Here is a 19,106-nt window from a genome sequence, read left to right as displayed (position 1 = left end):
CGACTTTAGTATCCAATTGTTATCACGAAGAATTCGTTTGGATGTGCTTTTGAAATGATTAAATGACTAAAAGCATTTTTGGTGATAATGTTTTTAGAACCAATCATTAGTAAAGATGCAAGTAAATCTTAGAAAAACACTTAAAGTGCTTTTTGGAAGTAGCACGTAACTGGTGCTTCTTGTAGAAAGCACTTTAAGTGCTTTTGAAACTCAAAAGTATTTTCTTTAAAAGCACTTTCAGTCATTTTAAAAGCACATCTAAACAAGCTTTAATTTACTATGTGACTTACACCAGATCCTGCATTTCTAAGCACAAATATCTCGTTGAAGGAAAAACAATTTTGGAATTATTATAAAATAATTTATTTGTCGAAATGATAAGATTTAAGCAAGAATCTAAATGAAGTTCAATCTTAAATCTTGAGCAATGGTACCGTCCACGTCAACCATATAAATTATAGTTGGTAGGGAAGATGACTAATATTATATTTTCACCTCCACTGCCTTCCTTTATTTTTTTATTTTATTTAATCTTTTTTTTGACACCGTGATAGGATATTGATGGTCATCTCCACTACACATAGCCAATCCCCTTTGAACTCCTTAATTCTTTTGCCTCTTCCTCACCAAACGTAAGAAAATAGCATGCGTCGGTTAGTTCAGCCGGCGAATGCAGTGTGCTCGTCTCTTTCACTGAGTTTGAATCTTCCTCTTTAGGTTAATTCAAAACGTGTTAATTTTAGAAATATAAAATTAAAAATATCTAAAAGAAATGGATCATTAAATCCCCTAACTATTTTATATTTTTGTAACATGCATTTTTTTTTTAATATTAAGATTGAGAAGGATATAGGGCCTTGGCGTTTATGAATTGCGTGGAAAATACGAACTTATCACCTTTCAACCGCCAAATCTGGGGAACAAGACAAATACAAGAACAAAGAATATGTGATTTGGGTCCAATAATTTATTTTATTCCTTATTTTAATACTTTTTCTCGTTACAAAATTCTATCCATTCCATGGCTAATAAATAAGGAGGTGGATTGTCTACCCTTCCATTTTCATACTCTTTTCATTCCCTTCTGTTTTGTGTGATCACGTTTAAATCACGTCAATATTTTATATTCCTATTACTTTTTGTTTTATAATTTTTATAAAAAATCAATATAAAATGTTGACGTGGCTTAAGCGTGATCACACAATAGGAGGGGATGGAAAGAGTATGGAAATGGGAGGGCAGACAATCCACCTCCAATAAATAAAGAAGTAGTTTTGACTAAGACACACAAAGATATGGAAAAATTAACATTTTAGCGATGGAGCATCTAGCATTTTGCTTTTGTGACTCGTGAGTGAACATTCACATTCGATTGTGTTTGTCTATTTTGTATTTTTCAATTTATCTTTCCAAATTAGTTATTTAATTATAGTCCACACCCTAATTTTAATTTCTAACCCCAGAAATTAAAAAAAAATTTAAAAAAAATGATTTTAACTTGGGCTATTGGGTAGCTTGCTTTCCAAGAAAGCTAACATAAATTTCGAAGACAAAACCCTAGCTCCCCTCGTAAGCCCTCCAGTTAATCCCTGCCTAGTTGCGTGCCCTCGACTCAGTGTGCCCTGTACCGTACGCTATAGTTGGAGTGAGTTTGGTTTCATTTGGTTTTCGGTCCGATTTCAGTCTGGTTAGTTTTTTTTTTTTTTTTTTAATAACTTGTATATAAAATTTAACACAAAAGGCCGAATAAGAAGTAGGTCAACAACACATGGCCCAACAACTTCTTCCTCTCCACGGGTTGTAGGAGGACCCAAGAGGGCCGTAGATTCTGGCGACTACGACAAGGTCGGTGCAGGAAATCAAGAAGGATAAGACACCCCGGAAGGAGAAAAACCGTTTGGTCGCAGAGCGTAAATCTCCACGGCCAAATGGTTTTTTGGTTTCCCTAGGTTTGCAACGCCACCGTCGAGTAGGGTAGGTCGAAATCGACGATAGAGGGGAGGACGATAGTGAGGCTCAATTGGACGCTGACGTTATTAGGTTTTCGATCTCGTCGATGTCGGATTGGGGGATGGGTTATAAGAAAGTTTTCATCAAAAGTGCATTATGTAGAACATGAAAGATGATAGTTTGGTATTGTTGGTGAAAAACAAAAATAGGAAATAAAACATAAAATAAATAAAATTAAGGCATAGGCAGGCGCAGCCCAAACTCATGTCCTCGTAAGGTCCAAAGCACAACTGAGTGGATACCCATGAGGTTTAGAGTTTAGGAGCATATGAATAGTAACGAAAGAATAGTAGCGGGCCGTAAAGATAACACCTTGAGTTTAGCACGTTTCAGCGTCCGACTCACTGGAATTCTTTTCCTTCGCCACAACTTAGTGGATAAATTTTATTTTATTTTATTTTTTTTAAAGAAGGGATTATAAAAGTTGCAAATTTAGTGTGAATTTTATAATAAGTAATGCTAGGGAGATTAAATTTATAAACTAAATGATGTCACCAATAGAAAATGAGCACACTTATCGATGTTTAAGTAATAATCTAATCACTCAACTTCCATATCATTTAGTTTACAAAATTTAGTCTACAATTTTTTTTTTAGTACATTGATATTTTTATACTAAGGGAATGGAGAGTTCGGCCAAGCCACACAATAAGTAGCCTAATTTGGTATCAAATTCGTCATCTATAAGATTCGAACCTAAGACTTTTCACTTTCAAGTGAACAGGAATACCACCAGACCGTATTACTGAATAGAAATTTAGTCTACTAATTTAATCCCCCTAGTATTACTCTTTTATAATGGTTGATAGTGGCTTATAAGGGGACCCCACCCCACAACGATACTTCATCTGGCAAGGAAAGGGCTCTGATACCATATTAACAGTACAAGATTAATGAATTTTTATGAATGAAGAAACTGAAGAAATCGAAGAGAGAGAATGATGAGAGAGAGATGAACTTCTCAATTATATTGTTCTAATACAAAATTGATTACATGATGAAACTCTAGAGTCTCCAAAACAATGGTTATATAGAGACTAGATTGAGTAGAATTACAATATTGCCCTTCTAAACTAATTCTTATCTTCTAACAACTAGGGGTGGGCACTTGGAACCAAAAACTGAAACTGAAACCGAAACACAAATCGAATCAAATCGCACCAAACGGTTTGGTTTTGCGGTTTTGAAACAGTTTTAGTTTCAAAACTGAAACACGGCACACAAAACAGTTTGGTTTCAGTTTTGGGTTTTCAAAACCGCACCGAAACCGAAACCGCACCATATAATAAATAAATGTTATATTTTAAACTTTTAAATTTTTAATTAGTTCAGCTAGGTTATAGATTTGGTTTTGTGGTTTTGGGTTTGCACTTTGACTCCTGACTAGTCTGAGTGTCTGACTGCTTCTGCGTCGCCGCCTTGCATCTCTGCCTCTGCCTCTGCCTTTGCGACCTGGTCACCTGGCTGTTTCTACTTGCATCTCTGCAATCTGCATCTCTGCGTCTGCCTCTGCGGCAACTGCCTGCTTACATATCTGGAAACGGTGGAAGTGATCGGCGACTGCCTGACTGCAATCTGCATCTGCCTCTGCGAGTGACTGCCTGACTACAATCTGCATCTCTGTGCCTGCCTCTACGACTGCGACCTCACTGAGTGAGTCACTGCTTGCCTTGCGACCTCACTGATTCACTGCTTGCTTTCATCTTTGCCTTGCCTTGCGACCTCATTGAGTCACTGCTTACCAACTAATATGGTAAGATCATTTCTTAGTTATTTGTTAGTTATTTGTCTCAAAAAGAAGTTTGGGTCTTGAAAGATAATTTCTGAATTTATTGCTTCCATTTTCGAAATAAAATCTTCAATTCAGAGTGCTGGTTAGACGTTATAATTTGGATCAGATTTAGGCTTTTTTTTTCTTTGTCGTTCTTTAATACAGTGATACCTCGAGTTTCTGTTTCAATTTCCATTAAGGTTATAATGATTTGGTTTGCTGGGGAATGGTAATTCTTTCTTAACTCAAAGAAAATTAATGAGAAACCATGTAGTCCTTTTATTTGGTTTGTCATGGATGTGTTCTTTATCTTCTGGTTATGTTTTTATTTGCTCAAGCTTGCTTCTGGTTATGTTTTTATTTGCTCAAGCTTGCTTGATTTGGCTGCTTATAGAACATATGAGGTTTACCTATGTCATGGCTGCTTGATTTTCATAGTCTCATTAACCAGGTTTACCTATGTCGTTGACTCTGTGTTTGCTGAATTATAGTTAAATGTGGTGTTTGACTAAGAACGAAAAACAAATTTTGGAATTGAAATGGTGTTGGACCTTTTGCTTGAAGACAACCTGATGCCTCAATAGAGGAGTATGGTGTTAATTAAAAGTTTTAAACTTGGATTGAAGTTGGTCAGATTTGCTGTTTTCTGTTTTGTTTTTGCTAAAGATTTTGATCTAGGCTAAGTTTCCGCACCTCTATGACCTGTGGCCACTTAGCTAACCCTACTGATTTATTATCTTAAGGATAATATTTGGCTCTTTCCCTTTGGAAATAAAGAATCACCTTCGTGGCCTCTAGCTTGTTGTAAGCCTCCTTATGGCTGCTGATAAGCTTGGTATTTCTAGATCTAGGGTTATTTCTTTGTAATGTTTGATTCTTTTAGGGCTTAAGCCTGCCAGATTTGATTAATGAAACATGCATTCCATTCATGTAAGATAATGAGCATTTCATATTTTATTTCAGTCAAGATATGAAGAATCCAGCAAGCATAGTGGGATTGGTTACCCTTCTACTGGGGACTCCCCTGAGAAGCCGGAGGACGAGGCAATAGAAATTGACTCGGAAAATGAAATAGACGTTGAAGGTGACCCTAAAAATGACAGAGAAGAATCTGAGGGCAAAAATGAAAAAGTCAGCAACTCTAATTCAAGAAAACTTAGCTGAGTTTGGGATCATTTTACAACATATTATGTGACGAAAAAACAGTCGAAAATCAATGAAAAGGGGGAGAAATATTTGGCCGAAGTAAAACTTAGGAGAGCTAAATGTAATTATTGCCCAAAACAGAGCAGTGTAGGTGACTATGCAGCTGAACCAAGAGTTAATGGCAGCACAAACATGAGACACCACATTGAAAGATATTGTAAATTTTACCAAGGGAATAGAAGTAAAAAGCAAAAAGTTTTGGTTGGGGATAAAAGTAAAGGTAACAATCTGGTTGCTGTTGGATTTTCACAAGAGAGTGTGTTAGAAGCATGTGTCAAGATGGTAGTCATAGATGAGATGCCATTTAGTACAGTTGATAAGATAGGGTTTCGGCTTTTTTGTGCTGTTGGTATTCCATTGTTTAAAGTGCCTTCTAGAAGAACTCTTGTGAGAACTTTTCTCAACATGTCTAATGAATCGAAAGCTTATTTGAAGAAAACCTTAAGTGCCCATAGAATTTGTCTCACTACTGACACTTGGACAAGCACACAAAACACCAATTATATAGTTCTTATTGCACATTTTATTGATCATGAATGGAATATGCATAAGAGGATCATAAACTTTTGTGTTATTCCTAACCACTATGGAACCACAATTGCAAAGTTAATTGAAAGTTGCTTGTTGGAATGGGGGATAAACAAAGTTATGACGATCACAGTGGACAATGCTTCCGCAAATAAAGTTGCTTTGGATCAACTTATGACGAAAATGAATAGGTGGGAAAATTCACAAGCTATTCTAGGTGGCAAGTATTTACATGTGAGATGCATCGTTCACATAACCAACATAATTGTGAGTCATGGGATGAAGAGGCTGAATAATGGTCTATTAGCTATAAGAAATTGTGTGAGGTTCATGAGGAGCTCTCCACAAAGATTTGAGCTTTCTAGGCAAGCTGTGAATAGGATGAAATTGACATGCAAAGCAATGGTTTTCCTTGATTGCCCTACTCGGTGGAATTCTACATTTGTTATGTTGGATGTAGCCTTGAAATTTAAGAAGGCCTTTGCTACAATGGCGGAGGATGAAGCAAGTCCCCTTTTGGCTTACTTTAAGGAAGTTGAAGATGAAAAAGATGAAGATGGTGTGATTATTGTTTGCCAAACCAAGGGGAGGAAAATGGTTGGACCACCAACGGAAGAAGATTGGTCCAAGGCGGAGGTTTTTATCAAGTTTTTACGGGTGTTTTATGATGTGACTTTGAGGGTGAATGCTTATACACATCTCACGATTCATACCGGCCTCCATGATGACATAAAAGTGGAGATCACCATCAATAACTTGGAATCTCGAGCCAACATGCAAGTGGGTTTACCGTCGGAGCAATTATTGAAGGCAATGGCATCTGATATGAGATCAAAATATGCAAAATATTTTGACTCATACCATAAATTGAACCCTTTTATTGTGATTAGACTTGTTTTAGATTCGAGGTTCAAGTTGAGGCATGTCACACAACTCTTTAGAAAGAAACTTTCCGACATTGAGGCACAATTGAAAACTGAAGAAATAAAAAATATATTGCGTGCCCTTTATGATGAATATGTTCCTAATGTTGAAGGTGGAAAATACATGAAGAAATCGGAAAGTTTACAATCACAACCTTCTTCTACCTCATCTAATGTGGCTATGATGGAAGATGATCTAATTAATGAATGGATGCATTTTGTTGAAGATAGTGATGAGAAAATGGTGAGAGATGAGGTGAATTCTTATTTGTTTGATCCATTGGTACAAATTATAAAAGAGGAGTCCACAAAGTATTTTAACATTCTCTTATGGTGGAAGGTGAATGGTAACAAGTATCCTATCTTGGCCGCAATTGCAAAAGATATTCTTGCAATTCAAGTTTCGACCATGGCATCGGAAAGTGTTTTTAGCACCGGTGGTCGAGTGATTTCGGATTTTAGGAGTTCTTTAACTCCTAAATCAGTGGAGGTCTTGATATGCATGCAAAATTGGTTGATGGGTGATAATATTATTACTTTGGAGGATGATACACCTTCAATTGACCACATTAAGTTTTATGAAAGTATTGAATCCGGTAAGTATATCATTTGAAGTACAAGAACTTTTTTCGTTTTCTTTTTTCAACTAAACATCAATTATATTTTTTATGTTTTATATTGTGTAGAGTTGGCCAAATCGACTTCAAGCATTGCCTCTCTTATTCTTGATCAACAACCACAACAAGCTCCAAACCAATCTCAAGGTTCTAATTCACAAGAGCCTCCCTTTATGCGTTTACAAGGTGCAAGGTCTTCACAAGCTCAAAGGCCTCCTAAACCTTCAAAGAATAAGTGTCCGAAAGGAAAAGAAAAGACAAATGTTTGAAACTTGAACGATGCAAAGTAAGTTGAAAACCAAGACTTTGTTGAATTCCATGAACCATTTATTTTTAGGAAAACTAATGAAAATGGCTTGAAAACTTTGAGTTTTAATGATATGGATAAAATAAAGGGTAAAGTGAATAGTACCAGGATTGACTTTTTAGTGTAAAAATGTGGTTTTTTGTTAAAGTGAACAGTACCGGGTGCTTTTCGTTAAAGTTCCCTTTATTTTTTTGGTTATACTAATGCCATAAGGCATTTGACATTGAACTTTGTTTGAAACTTTGAAGTTTGAACTTTAGTTGTATTATGGCGAACTTAACTTTTCAATTGGGTTGTAGTAAAGTATTGTGATTGGTGATCAAATTGAATTTTAGTAGATGTGATGCGTTTTTGTGCAATTTTGTGCAGTTTTTTGGTGCAGTTTTTGGTGCAGTTTTTTGGTGCAGTTTAGCTGCTGTTTTTTGTGCAGTTTTGTGCAGTTTTTTGCTGCAGTTTCAGTGCATTTTTTGCTGCAGTTTTTGGTGTTGTTTTGCTGCTATTTTTCTGCGTTTTTTATGCAGTTTGGCTGCATTTTTTTGGCAGTTTTGCCGCTGTTTTTTGCTGCAGTGTTGTTGCTGTTTTTGGTGCAATTTTGCTGCATATTCATTAATTAATATACAAGGAAAATAAGACCGTCTTATGCATAAATATGTGTATATTTTAAATTGTACATTTTTTTCTCAAAAAACAAACCGAAACCGTTTGAAACCGCACCAAACCGAACCAAACGATTTGGTTTCATTTCGATTTTGGCTTCAAAACCGCACCGCAACGCAAAAAGTTTTGGTTTCGGTTGCGGTTTCACTCGAAACTGCACCGAACCGCACCGCGCCCACCTCTACTAACAACCCCAACACTCATAAAAAACACTCATAAGCTTTCTTACAACCAATCCTAACTATTTATTTGGTGATCCTATCCGGATCTCATCCTCCTAATCCACAAAATTAATAAATTCATACTATTGAAATTTGATCTAACGACTGAAGTTATTATAATTTTTAAAGTGACCTCATATTTGTAACCGTTTGATTAAATTTTAATGATACGAATTCTTTAATTTGATGAATTAGGAGGTAGGGATCCTAAGATCCCCTTCCATCCCGCGAACCATGATTGACCCGTTAGATTGAAACGAAACCCTACCCCTTTTAGGCATTACATACTAGAAACGGAGGCCAATTTCGTAACTTCAGCAATCAGCTTTCCAATCTCTCTCATATCGCTGACCTTTCTCTCTCTCTCGCTCTCTCTAGAAAATCTACATCGAGGTTTATCGAATAGGGTTTTAGCTTTTAGGCCGTTGCAGCATAGACTCTCAAGCGCAAAGACAATGGCTTTGACACTGAGAGCAGCGGCGGCCGCCGCCGCCGGTTCCACTCGTAGCTTGGGGCGGCTCTTCTCAACAAGTTTCATTCCCCCAATGAACTCTGCAACGCCTTCGGCTCGAGAGCAGGCTGAGCCGAGCACCAACCTCTTCGTCTCCGGTATGTCAATCTCTTCCTGTTTTCCCGCTTTTCCCCTCATTTCCTTCATGTTTACCGATTTATCTCTTATGGGTCATCGGCGTTTTGGTCTATTTTGAATTAATTTGTAAAAAGCTCGCGTCTTTGCGTCACTTGTTCAATGATTTTTGAGTTAGCTGCTGAGAAAATGATTGCAGGAAATCATAATTTGTTTAGACTTATTTTATATGTTAATCACTTTTGGGCAACCTAGAAATCGAACCCCCACTAAATTGATTCGTTTGCTTACTTCGACAATTTAACATTTTGTTTTTAATTACAGAAATCCTAATTAGATACCAACTGTTGCTTTTCAATTTTATATGCCTTTTTTTTTTGACAAACCAAACAGAGTGTTACAGAGTTAAAAGTTGGCAACTTCTTAATTATAGACTGATATTAAATGTTGGATATCTACAGTCCGTTTGATAACTACTTCGTTTTTAGTTTTCAATGTTTATGCTTGAAGAATGGTCGTGGAGGTGGGGAGGGAGGGGAAGTAATATAGAAGAATGAATGAAAACAAAATCTTGAAAGTGAACAAACTTTAGTTTTTTAGTTTTAGTTTTCATCTTCTGTACCTATACATTTCTTCTACGTCTGTCCGACCATCCTTCCTTCACTTATTATGTATATCCCTGTATATCTCTCAATTCTTCCATGCATTTCCGCTCCATCACTAACAAAAAAAATAAAAACTAAAAGCTAAAACCAAAAATGAAATTGTTATTAAACGGGCCATAAATTTCGAGTTTTTGTTATCTCTTTCTTTGACATTTGCCTTTAGCAGTTGCTTTTTTTTTCTTCGTATAGGTTTACTGTCAGGTACAATAGAATAAATAGTATCTTTTGGAAATGATTGCTTACTCCTCGGTCAATGTTATTTGTGAATATTTGTGAATGTGCAAATGTCAATGTTATTTGTGAATGTGCAAATGACTGATGTATTTATTGGGTATGAAAGCTGATTCTGAAAATCCATGAACCACTTGATGCTAACAATGAATATGCGACTCTTCATTAACGAGCTAATGTTTTGTTTCACATGGCCCGTCAGAGAGATGTAGTTTTGAATTTTTTTTTTTTCATTATTAAGGGTTGGAAGTGCAAATTTATTTTTTAAGGCAACAATTTATTATTCTTAAGCACAGGAAGAGTTTCCGAGCTTATCCATGTACATTGATTATCTTGAAGGCAATTTCTTTGTCTTCCATGTATTTTTAGATTAAATCTTTCATCTTTTGTTTAGTTGATAAGTGCCTCGCAGACTTTAGTGGTCTAGATTCAATCACACTTGAGTTTCCTTTTGGTTTACTATGATTTTTATTGGGTCGCTTATCTGTTTGTTTTCAGGGCTCAGCAAACGTACTACTACAGAAAAATTACACGAAACCTTTTCTCAGTTTGGTGAAGTAGTTCATGGTGTGTAGTTATCCTTCACAATTGTTACCGTTATATAATGATTTCTTTAGTAAATATTTACTAATGATTCTCTGCTGTTTACAGCTAGAGTGGTAACTGATCGAGTATCAGGATATTCCAAGGGGTTTGGTTTTGTAAAGTATGCTACCCTAGAAGATGCTGCCAAAGGCATAGAAGGGATGGATGGAAAGGTCAGTTGACAGTTTTCCTTGCACAGTTAAAGTTTGTTAGACACTACATGATAAGTCAGTGAAAACACAGTCTTTTAGCGATGCAATATGGCTTCTCCCAACCCAACAAAAGGGTTCTCTATATTTGTTGGGGTAGCCTTGTTCCGTTGGATGTATTCACACTCAAACTCCAGAACTATAAAAAAGAAAGATGTTTAACAAATTGAAAATCTTCCTTCTAAAAAATATTTCATCAATTCTTCAGGAAAATGTTTTCAGTTACTTCCCGCTGGCTCAAGGCAAACATAATGCATATACTTTGCTTCCATTTAGAAGGAAGCTCTAAGAATGATATGAGCACAATATAAGGAATTTCCAGTCGGAGCCCTCATGATTACATTACCTTAACATTTCAACCACTGAAGCAGTTTTAGCATACTTATTTTTCTTTCAAAAACGTATCTGGAACTCTCCTTGAACCAAAAAATTATGTTTACTTTTTTCTGACTAACAAAAAGCCACTTCATCTAGGATATCTCAAATCTCATTCTGCATGCTCCACATTTTTTTCATCTTTCACTCTATGGAGTTCCATGGCATGGAAGTTCCAATGAGCTAACGCAATTATCTCATGACCAAACTTTGTTGCATGTTCATGCCATAACCTGCGGACAACATTGTCTGGTATCCAAAGATCATTAGCCACCAGATTGTCACGTTGTTCAAACTCACAAGTGCAGGAAGCTTTTACAAATTTGAAAATAAGATTTCATAATATTGACATTATATATATTTAGTTATCTTGTTATTTGTTATTGCTGCAATGTTTTTTTCTTGCATTCATTGAACAAAACAAACACTATTGATGTCTGTTTGGGAATTTACTTAACTTGTAAGGCCTTTTAAAATACGAAAGTGTTCAGGTATTAATTATCACCCTTTCTCTGGCACTTCTACTTTTTAGGGGTTTTGTTTATTAATGTCGATTCAGCCTTCCTCCTCCATTGATAGTGGGAATGGTTGTCCATTTATTTGTTATCGATATTTAGCATACACACTTTTCTATCTTGGAACTGAAGTTTTTGTTTTGTTTGTGTGTAGTTTCTTGATGGTTGGGTCATATTTGCTGAATACGCAAGACCCAGACAGCCAACTCCACCACCTCAGAACAATATGGCTTCACCATATAGCCGTTATTAAATCCTGTTTCCAAGGAGAGAAAGCTTGTCAGGTTAATAATATTTATCACCGGCTGGAATTCGTTGATCATACTTCATCATTTTTCGGTTCAAGGTTGGGTGGTCTTCATTGCCTGGAATTTCATAAATGAGGTGGGGATTGTCCTAATCTTACAACCAATCAAGATTGGGGAATCAAATGTAGCATCATTCATATGTTTTAATGTAGTCTGCAAGACTGTTTACTTTTGTCAACATGTAGCGGAACTTCTACTGATATATCATATATTCTAGACCTCTTTTTGAACTTGAACGGTAGATGACTTTGCTTGTTGGCTGGCTGTCTGGTATTGTATTATTCTTCGGAAAAAAACTAGAAATTAAACTTCACCAATTCCTTTGTATCTTCAATTTGTGTGAAGGGTGTTCAGTTTCTCTGAGCTTGAGGCTGATGCCTCGTAAGCATTTCAGGCAGGAGGCATCTGGAATTTGTTGAGTAGTTGAAATCCGAGTTTGAGTTCATTTATGGGGTAGGAGTCCATGCTGCGATGCGAGCCGATCATTATTATTGCCCCTTCTATGTAAGGTATGTGGCTTCCTTCGTCAGCTTTGTGTGATATGTGATTAGTGGTACTGATTGGCATTAAGCCTAATCTGTTACGCAATTAAGTAGTGATGGTCCCAATTGTCTTCCACAGCAGTGCCAAGTCCTGATCCTCGTTATAATTATCCTTGGGGCTATTGATTAATTGTTGCCATTAGGCCACGGCAGTGCCAAGTTTGTAGGGTAATTCAGTGTCGTATCTGTATGATCTGGCACTTGTTTAAGTTTTGTGTGTTTTGGACTTTTGGTAGACACATACATATGGTGGCTAGATGCATATGAATTTAGCTGGAACAGTACACACTCAGTCTTTGATGGTTTCCCCTGCCATTAACTACACTAGTGCAGGAGATGTGGCCTCAATCGGCCAACAGCATTCACACAATTTCGTGACATGCCCCAATGGCCGTGGAGCACCGCCTTGTGATCGAAGCAACCGGAGAAAATTTATGGCCGCGAAAGTGACCAGACATTGGATATTTTGAAGTTAATGCCTTGTCATCGAATTAGGACAAACAAATCATTTTTTGGTTGGATGGAAATTAGAGGGGGAATGAGAAGACGGTATTAGATGCGTCCTCGTTTTTTTTTCTCAGCAGCTACGCAGCAAGCATTTTTGGGGACAACTGGTCCTGTCAGATTTAGTGAGTCACATATGCTTGAATTGTGGCTTTATTTCAAAAATGATATTTAGCAGAAAGAAAGAATTTTCTGGTAGAAAGTTGGGATTAAATGAATGAAGTCTAAGATGAAGTAGGATTCTCTTCCTTCTTTTTTTTTTCCTCCCTTTATCTCCCCTTCTTTTTGAACGGTTACGGTTAAGTCACGTTAACATCTTATATTAAGTTTCTAGAGAGAGACAAAATGAGAAGTGTGAGAGGAGGAAAGAAAATGGGAGGAAAATAGAAGGAAAGAGAATCCTACTCCGTCTAAGAGCCACCGATAAACTACTATTTCGTTTGCTAGAATCAAAATTGTGGTGGAAATGAATTTGGATTGTTGAGAAAGGTGCATATTGTACACCATTCACCCTTTTATGTGGTTCAAAACGAGGAATGCTTGCATTAGTCGCTCGCATTGTGTCGGGCTATCCCTGACTGATACGGGTCTTATCTTATGGATGCAACTCATAATACTATTGGACAATTGTAAATAATAATGTAAGAGGAGGGGTTTTAGAGTCAAAACGAAAGTCGAAACCTCTTCCAAAATAAAGAAAAGTTTTGCGGAACTAAAATCATAGAATTAGGTCTAAGAAATAAATGAAAATAACTCATTGCCAGGCTGCTAGGCATTTCTATAAATAACAAGTTCAATGTGGCACGTTTTGTTGATTGATCCAATTCGCCTTGTTATTAATATACACAAAACGTGTAGTGTATTTGTTAGATTGTAGTGGATGGAGCAAAAGTTGGCCAACAAGTTGTTTATCCCCGTAGGCAAAGCACTGCGAGTAACCTTTTGTTATGTGGTAATACGACGTCAAAGATTATGACCCATCAATTTAATTAGTTAGGAAATTTAGATTGAATTTATTTATTTATTTTATAAGGATTAAGTACCTAAACCTTTTCAACGATTTAGTGTCATTCAAATTGGTCTTAAGCTTTTGAAATATTGGAAACAAGTACCCAACTTATTGAAAATGTCATATTTGTTAAGTCCAGATAATTTTTTTGTTAAATGTACATGTGGCAACAATGGATCTCACTTTTTAACTTACCGTGACACAATTAATAATAAAAATAACTTAAAAAACGACACGAAGATGAAAAAACAAAAAACAAAACAAATTCACAAATAAAATGAAAGACAAAATGAAGATCGGGAAATATTGAGCCCCTGCCACCTCCAAGCTCAATCTACCACGAAACCCCATCCCAGCCTTTGTGCTAATCTTGAAAGCTGTGAATCTGTGATTGGCCTAGTTAATTTAATAGAAATTAAATTGGGGTCTAACGAATGTGACATTTTCAATAGGTTATATGTTTGTTTGAAATATTTAAAAATGTTAAGACCAATTTGGAATGACACTAAAATGTTGGGGTTTTTAAGTACTTAGTCCATTACTCCATTATATAATTTAGAGGAGTTTAAGAATTTGTTGAAAATATTAATACGTGACAATAATCAGATGGGGCTTGTAGGATAATTGGGTATTTTTGTGGGTGAGGTTCTTGAATAAAAATGCCATCTATTGACATAAATTTGATTAATTTGTCGCCCTTTCTTTGGGGCATGTTTAATGCTTTTTTAATTTAGGTTTTGGTAAGCTATGCACCAAGTAATATTATTGGTAGAATTTTAAAAAGTCATAAGTGGTGTGTTATCCTGGGGGATGGTGTCTTCTTGTTTAACTTATTACGTTTTATGTTTAGACTTTAATTTTTAATGTTTTTTTTTGTAGCATAAAACAATAACATCGGTGGTATCTATATAATAGAAAGCCGGAGGCTCACGCATGCCGACAAAAATTATTAGGCCAAAATTGCCCCTCAACCAAAAAAATCCAAAAGCAACCCAATATAATATATCAAATAATGTAGGGGTAATTTGGTAATTTAATTATCATAAAATATAATATAAATATAAGTGGGAAGAGAGAAAATAATACAAAAGGTTTTTTGCATGCAGATAACAATGTGATTAAATAAGTTATCAAAGGTCTTTTGCATACGGATAATAATGTGATTAAATTAATTGTCAAATTATTATTATTATTTTTTAAATAAACGATGTTATCTACACTAAGGGAAAATGAGGTAGGCTTAGCCTCACAATAGGCTAGCAATAATGTGATTCAATCAATTGTTTATTAAATATTATTTTCTTTATTCTTAATATAAATTCTATAGAGACCGATTTTATTATGTGAATTCAGCTGCTTTAATTGGTTTATGAGGGGTTTCTTCTATCATGATCTAAAATTATTCATTTACTTTAAATATTTGACTTTCCTTTTGTCAATTTACTCATATAAAATTTAAAACGTATAAATCGCACGTATCACGTCGTGATTTAAAAAGTACCTTCTGCACGTGCGTAAACGCGTGCATGAAGGCTAGTCGTCGTATAAAACGGTTGAGTGAAAGCTGAAAAAGCGTGTGTGCACAAATAATTTCTGAGTAGGAATTTAGAAGAATTACAAATTTTGCTAAAGGATAAATTGAATATAAAATACGAAAATGAGTAGCAATAAAATAAATGCAGGCTAGCTAAGGGCAGTGTTGCCGTTTTGCTAGTTTAAGAATAAATCCATAAGAGCCATTCCATACCTTTGTCATAACTTGATTACCCACCAGAGAAGTCCAGGACTGCGAACCACATCAAAGCAATTTGTAATTACGTATCAACCATATAAAAAGTGACACAATTTTATTTTATTTTATTTTTTAGAAAATAAGTGATACATATTTTGAATAAGAAAAGTGGCACTTACAAGTCACTTTCTGACGGAATTAGATCCCATTCGGATCCACTTTGTGAGTATCTTAAGGATTCTCACATCTTAGCCATTTATCGTGTATTGTGCGGTTATAAATCATTTGACTTTTTTTTATTTAAAATTAAATACAAATAGTATCTGATAAAAAGTAACCGTACGATATACGATAAACGACTAAGATGTGAAGATCCCTAAGATTCCAACAAAATGAATCCGGATAGAATCCTCTTCCTTTTCTTTCTGACGTTCACATTCTAAATATACAAAATTTAATAAATTGAAAAGCTGACGTGATGGAACCTTTATACAATCATAGTTGGGCGATCGTTAATTTTTTTTTTTTTTTAATGTTTTACGGTGTTGTTTTTAAGTGATTGCACGAAGTATTTAAAGAGTTAATTGCCTTGTGTCATTTAAGAATAAGCATGCCCTTCAACATGAAAAATAAAATGTCCCACATATTATTATGTTAATGGTACGACGTGGCTAGGGCGGCTATAAGGAGAATCCATTGAGGCGGCCAACTTAAGTGAGAGACATTCATTTTTATTTGTAGGTAAAAGGTTTTAAATTCAATATTCATAAAAAAACGAATTTGAACCATCTTATTACTAGTTATTGTGAGGCTAAGCTCATCCCTACTCCTTTAGTGTAGATGATATCGTTTGTTTAAAGAAAAAAAAGAGTAATTTGTAAATGCATAAATAAGAATGACACTCATTTCTTACAATTTCATTCATCAAAACACATGCCATTAGTCCTAACAAATCCAACCCTTTACCACAGTGGTGGAAAAGTATTGAACCCTTGCATGACAGCGAGGGTTCAAATCCCGTCATTATCTAATTTAACATCTAATATAACAAAATTTGTTGTTTAACCAAAAAAAAAAAAAAACATGGAAACTCTCTTTTATGCCCTTTTTTGTCCCTTGCACGCCCCTACCACTTGCGCTATAAAATACGTTTTTACTTGCATATCGTACCCATTAAAAAATTATTTGATAATTAAGAAGTAGATTTGAATTGATAAGGATCAAAATCATGGGGCTCTTTATATGTATTTTCTATACTTCCTCTTTCCACAATCTTTTATCATAACAAATCATGTTGATATTGAATCAAACTGAACATTGAATATTGATTCAATTTACATAAAAAGTATATTGAATGAAATTGAAAATGTCAAATTTTCTTTGTAGACAGAGTCACAGAGATGCACTACTCTACACACCATGTCATTCCATAAATTCATTATGATTGGAAATAAGAGAAAGACGTATATGAAATAGGTTCATTTTTAGGATAACGTTTTTGTTTAATAATATAATATATGTAAGTTTTTGTTCAAATGGTTTTACTATTGGATCATAATACCAGCTGCAGACATGATAGTGAACTAGTTCCATGCAAATTACACGGTCGAAAACAGGGGCACAATTGTAATAATCCCACAAAACCATGCCCAGTCTGATCGCATGCTTCAGATAAATCCCAACATATCCACCCAAACCAAACGCATTATAAAATCCTCGCTCTCCCACAAAAACCAGAGGAGAGCCAGGAACAAAGCCCACTCCCCAAAACCTTCTATCTCTTCCGCCTGAAACCCTAGACGAAAATGAGATCCCGCCAATGGCACAAACCATAAGTCTCAACAATTTCGAGCCCCTCTTTCACACAATTCTCAGGTAACGCACATCGTAACCGAAAAATCACGCCATGAAGTTCTTGTTAGAGTTCGTCTCGTGCTGCGGGGCCACTCGCCCCGCAACATCCACCAGCGAGCCAGCTTCGCTTTCTGAGGAGACGAGGTCGCTGGTGAGGGCGCCTAGCCGAATGAGACGCTGCAGCAGAAAGCGCAGGAGCTCGGTAAATTCGTGCGATTGGAGGCCGTCGCTAAGCTCAATTTCCGAGGATAACGTTGCTGCGATGGTGGTGGATCGAACGGCTGGGATCGAGAGATCTGTGAAGAGGAAGAGCGGTCATGATCGAACAAAAGTTCAGGTCCGCAGCCACGACGAAGATAACGGGTACGTGAATAGTAAAATATAGTAAATAGCAAAATAGTAAAATCATCGGATGTTTTGCTTTCTTTAGACCACGATGTTGTTTCATTTGTGTTTGGTTTTGTTATTAGAAAATTGTTAACCACACTCCCATTTTTTCCCTAACATACTTCACTCTTTGTTTCAAATAATGGAATTTAATAAATCAAACAAAAACAGGAAACATAATTAAATTAAATTAATTAGTTATCATTTCTCTTATTATTGGTTGTAAAATTGATTACATCTTGTATGGAATTTTTTTTCAGGCGAGCGTCATTTGCGATTCCGGCGTTCTCTCCGATGCCTTTTATGTTTTGATATCATGGGATGGACTTGCAATAGCAGCCGGTTATTCATGCTCGAAACTAGGTGGGATAATGAAATGAGAGTGTGTCTATATGAACTTTAGGAAGTAACAATTAAAAAGCCTTCTTGTATTGTACCATTGTACTCGAATAGTACATTTGTATATTTTCCATTTATTTGTTTAGGTTTCCAATTGTTCATCCAATCCACTTACATTTGGCTTTTTTTTCATAACTCAAGGACTGGAAATTGTTCTGTTTATAATTTTAATAAGGTAGAATATTAAACTTAAAAACAAAACAATTTAAGGCAGAATATTGCTCTTAAAAAACAATTTCCAATTAAAATTCTCTTCAAGAGTAAGAGATTTCAAATTCTATCCGACGACAACAAAAGAAAAGAAAATTTTCAAATTTCATGACAAAAGAAGATATTCCAAAAATTAATACAGAACCTTTCAACAGTCTTGAAACAAGGTTTCCTATATCGCATCACTACCTTAGTCTGTCCAAGGTGTATAGTATTAGGGAGTTGATGCAACTGTTCATACATGGTAAACCGTTGGATATCATATCATCATGGACCGGCAATATTTGTTTATATTAACGTAGAAAGTGTAGAGCGGGATATAAATATATCGTTTTAATTTTCATTGAGCCTGCAAGATTAGAGATAGATAAGCTGAGCAGCCGCAGATCGTCAAATGAAACACCCCTTCAACTTAACAGAGTGACTCATAGTCTAGTGCGTAATCTGTTGGAAATGGAGCATAATCTAGTTCATTAGGTTTTTTGTTGACTAAATTTGGAAGGATTCATATTTTTGCCCCAAGGGTTGGAAGAGTCTAATAGACGGATCGACGGTGCTTTGTTGTTGTTGTGATCGTCAACTACTAGCTAAAAGGCACTTCACTAAAAAAATGCACATGCATGGCGGCAATTGGCAAAAGTAGTGTCTGATCCAATTCAGCCTTGTTTGGTTTGTCAAAGTTATGAAACTGAGGTCTCTCTAGTTTATGTTTTATTAGAATATCCTAAAATTAATTGACAATAAAATAGAGAGGC

General features: G+C 35.7%; 3 protein-coding genes across 3 annotated transcripts; all 3 read left to right on the top strand.

Annotated features, from left to right (window-relative positions):
* The first annotated feature begins 4,597 nt into the window (after nt 1-4,597).
* Nucleotides 4,598-7,972, top strand: LOC126617131 (zinc finger BED domain-containing protein RICESLEEPER 2-like). The gene is made up of 6 exons (XM_050285182.1): nt 4,598-4,633; nt 4,745-4,912; nt 5,069-7,034; nt 7,125-7,318; nt 7,732-7,801; nt 7,884-7,972. The coding sequence occupies exons 1-6, from the start codon at nt 4,598-4,600 to the stop codon at nt 7,970-7,972; spliced, it is 2,523 nt and encodes an 840-aa protein (XP_050141139.1).
* Nucleotides 7,973-8,597: 625 nt separating this feature from the next.
* LOC126616064 (organelle RRM domain-containing protein 2, mitochondrial-like) lies at nt 8,598-11,950 on the top strand. The gene is made up of 4 exons (XM_050284026.1): nt 8,598-8,849; nt 10,221-10,289; nt 10,374-10,480; nt 11,561-11,950. Exons 1-4 carry the CDS (start codon nt 8,696-8,698, stop codon nt 11,657-11,659), a joined length of 429 nt encoding a protein of 142 aa, XP_050139983.1. The 5' UTR covers nt 8,598-8,695; the 3' UTR covers nt 11,660-11,950.
* A 5,260-nt stretch (nt 11,951-17,210) lies between these two features.
* Nucleotides 17,211-18,247, top strand: LOC126616065 (uncharacterized). The gene is made up of 2 exons (XM_050284028.1): nt 17,211-17,718; nt 18,003-18,247. Exons 1-2 carry the CDS (start codon nt 17,408-17,410, stop codon nt 18,052-18,054), a joined length of 363 nt encoding a protein of 120 aa, XP_050139985.1. The 5' UTR covers nt 17,211-17,407; the 3' UTR covers nt 18,055-18,247.
* Nucleotides 18,248-19,106: the final 859 nt, after the last annotated feature.

This window comes from Malus sylvestris, chromosome 3, assembly GCF_916048215.2.
Source record: "Malus sylvestris chromosome 3, drMalSylv7.2, whole genome shotgun sequence".
Classification (NCBI taxonomy): Eukaryota; Viridiplantae; Streptophyta; class Magnoliopsida; order Rosales; family Rosaceae; genus Malus; species Malus sylvestris.
The sequence above is the reverse complement of the archived record's forward strand: the minus strand, read 5'-3'. Positions and strand labels throughout refer to the sequence as shown.

Bases quoted from the DNA above. Each gene is read 5' to 3' on its own strand.
- LOC126617131 (XM_050285182.1), top strand. From the start codon at position 4,598: ATGGCTGCTGATAAGCTTGGTATTTCTAGATCTAGG. The intron at 4,913-5,068 runs GTCAGCAACTCT...TGCCCAAAACAG, and splicing joins CTGAGGGCAAAAATGAAAAA to AGCAGTGTAGGTGACTATGC. The intron at 7,319-7,731 runs GTTTGAAACTTG...AATTTTGTGCAG, and splicing joins AAGGAAAAGAAAAGACAAAT to TTTTTTGGTGCAGTTTTTGG.
- LOC126616064 (XM_050284026.1), top strand. From the start codon at position 8,696: ATGGCTTTGACACTGAGAGCAGCGGCGGCCGCCGCCGCCGGTTCCACT. The intron at 10,290-10,373 runs GTGTGTAGTTAT...TGCTGTTTACAG, and splicing joins GTTTGGTGAAGTAGTTCATG to CTAGAGTGGTAACTGATCGA. The intron at 10,481-11,560 runs GTCAGTTGACAG...GTTTGTGTGTAG, and splicing joins TAGAAGGGATGGATGGAAAG to TTTCTTGATGGTTGGGTCAT.
- LOC126616065 (XM_050284028.1), top strand. From the start codon at position 17,408: ATGAAGTTCTTGTTAGAGTTCGTCTCGTGCTGCGGGGCCACTCGCCCC. The intron at 17,719-18,002 runs GTACGTGAATAG...ATTTTTTTTCAG, and splicing joins AGCCACGACGAAGATAACGG to GCGAGCGTCATTTGCGATTC.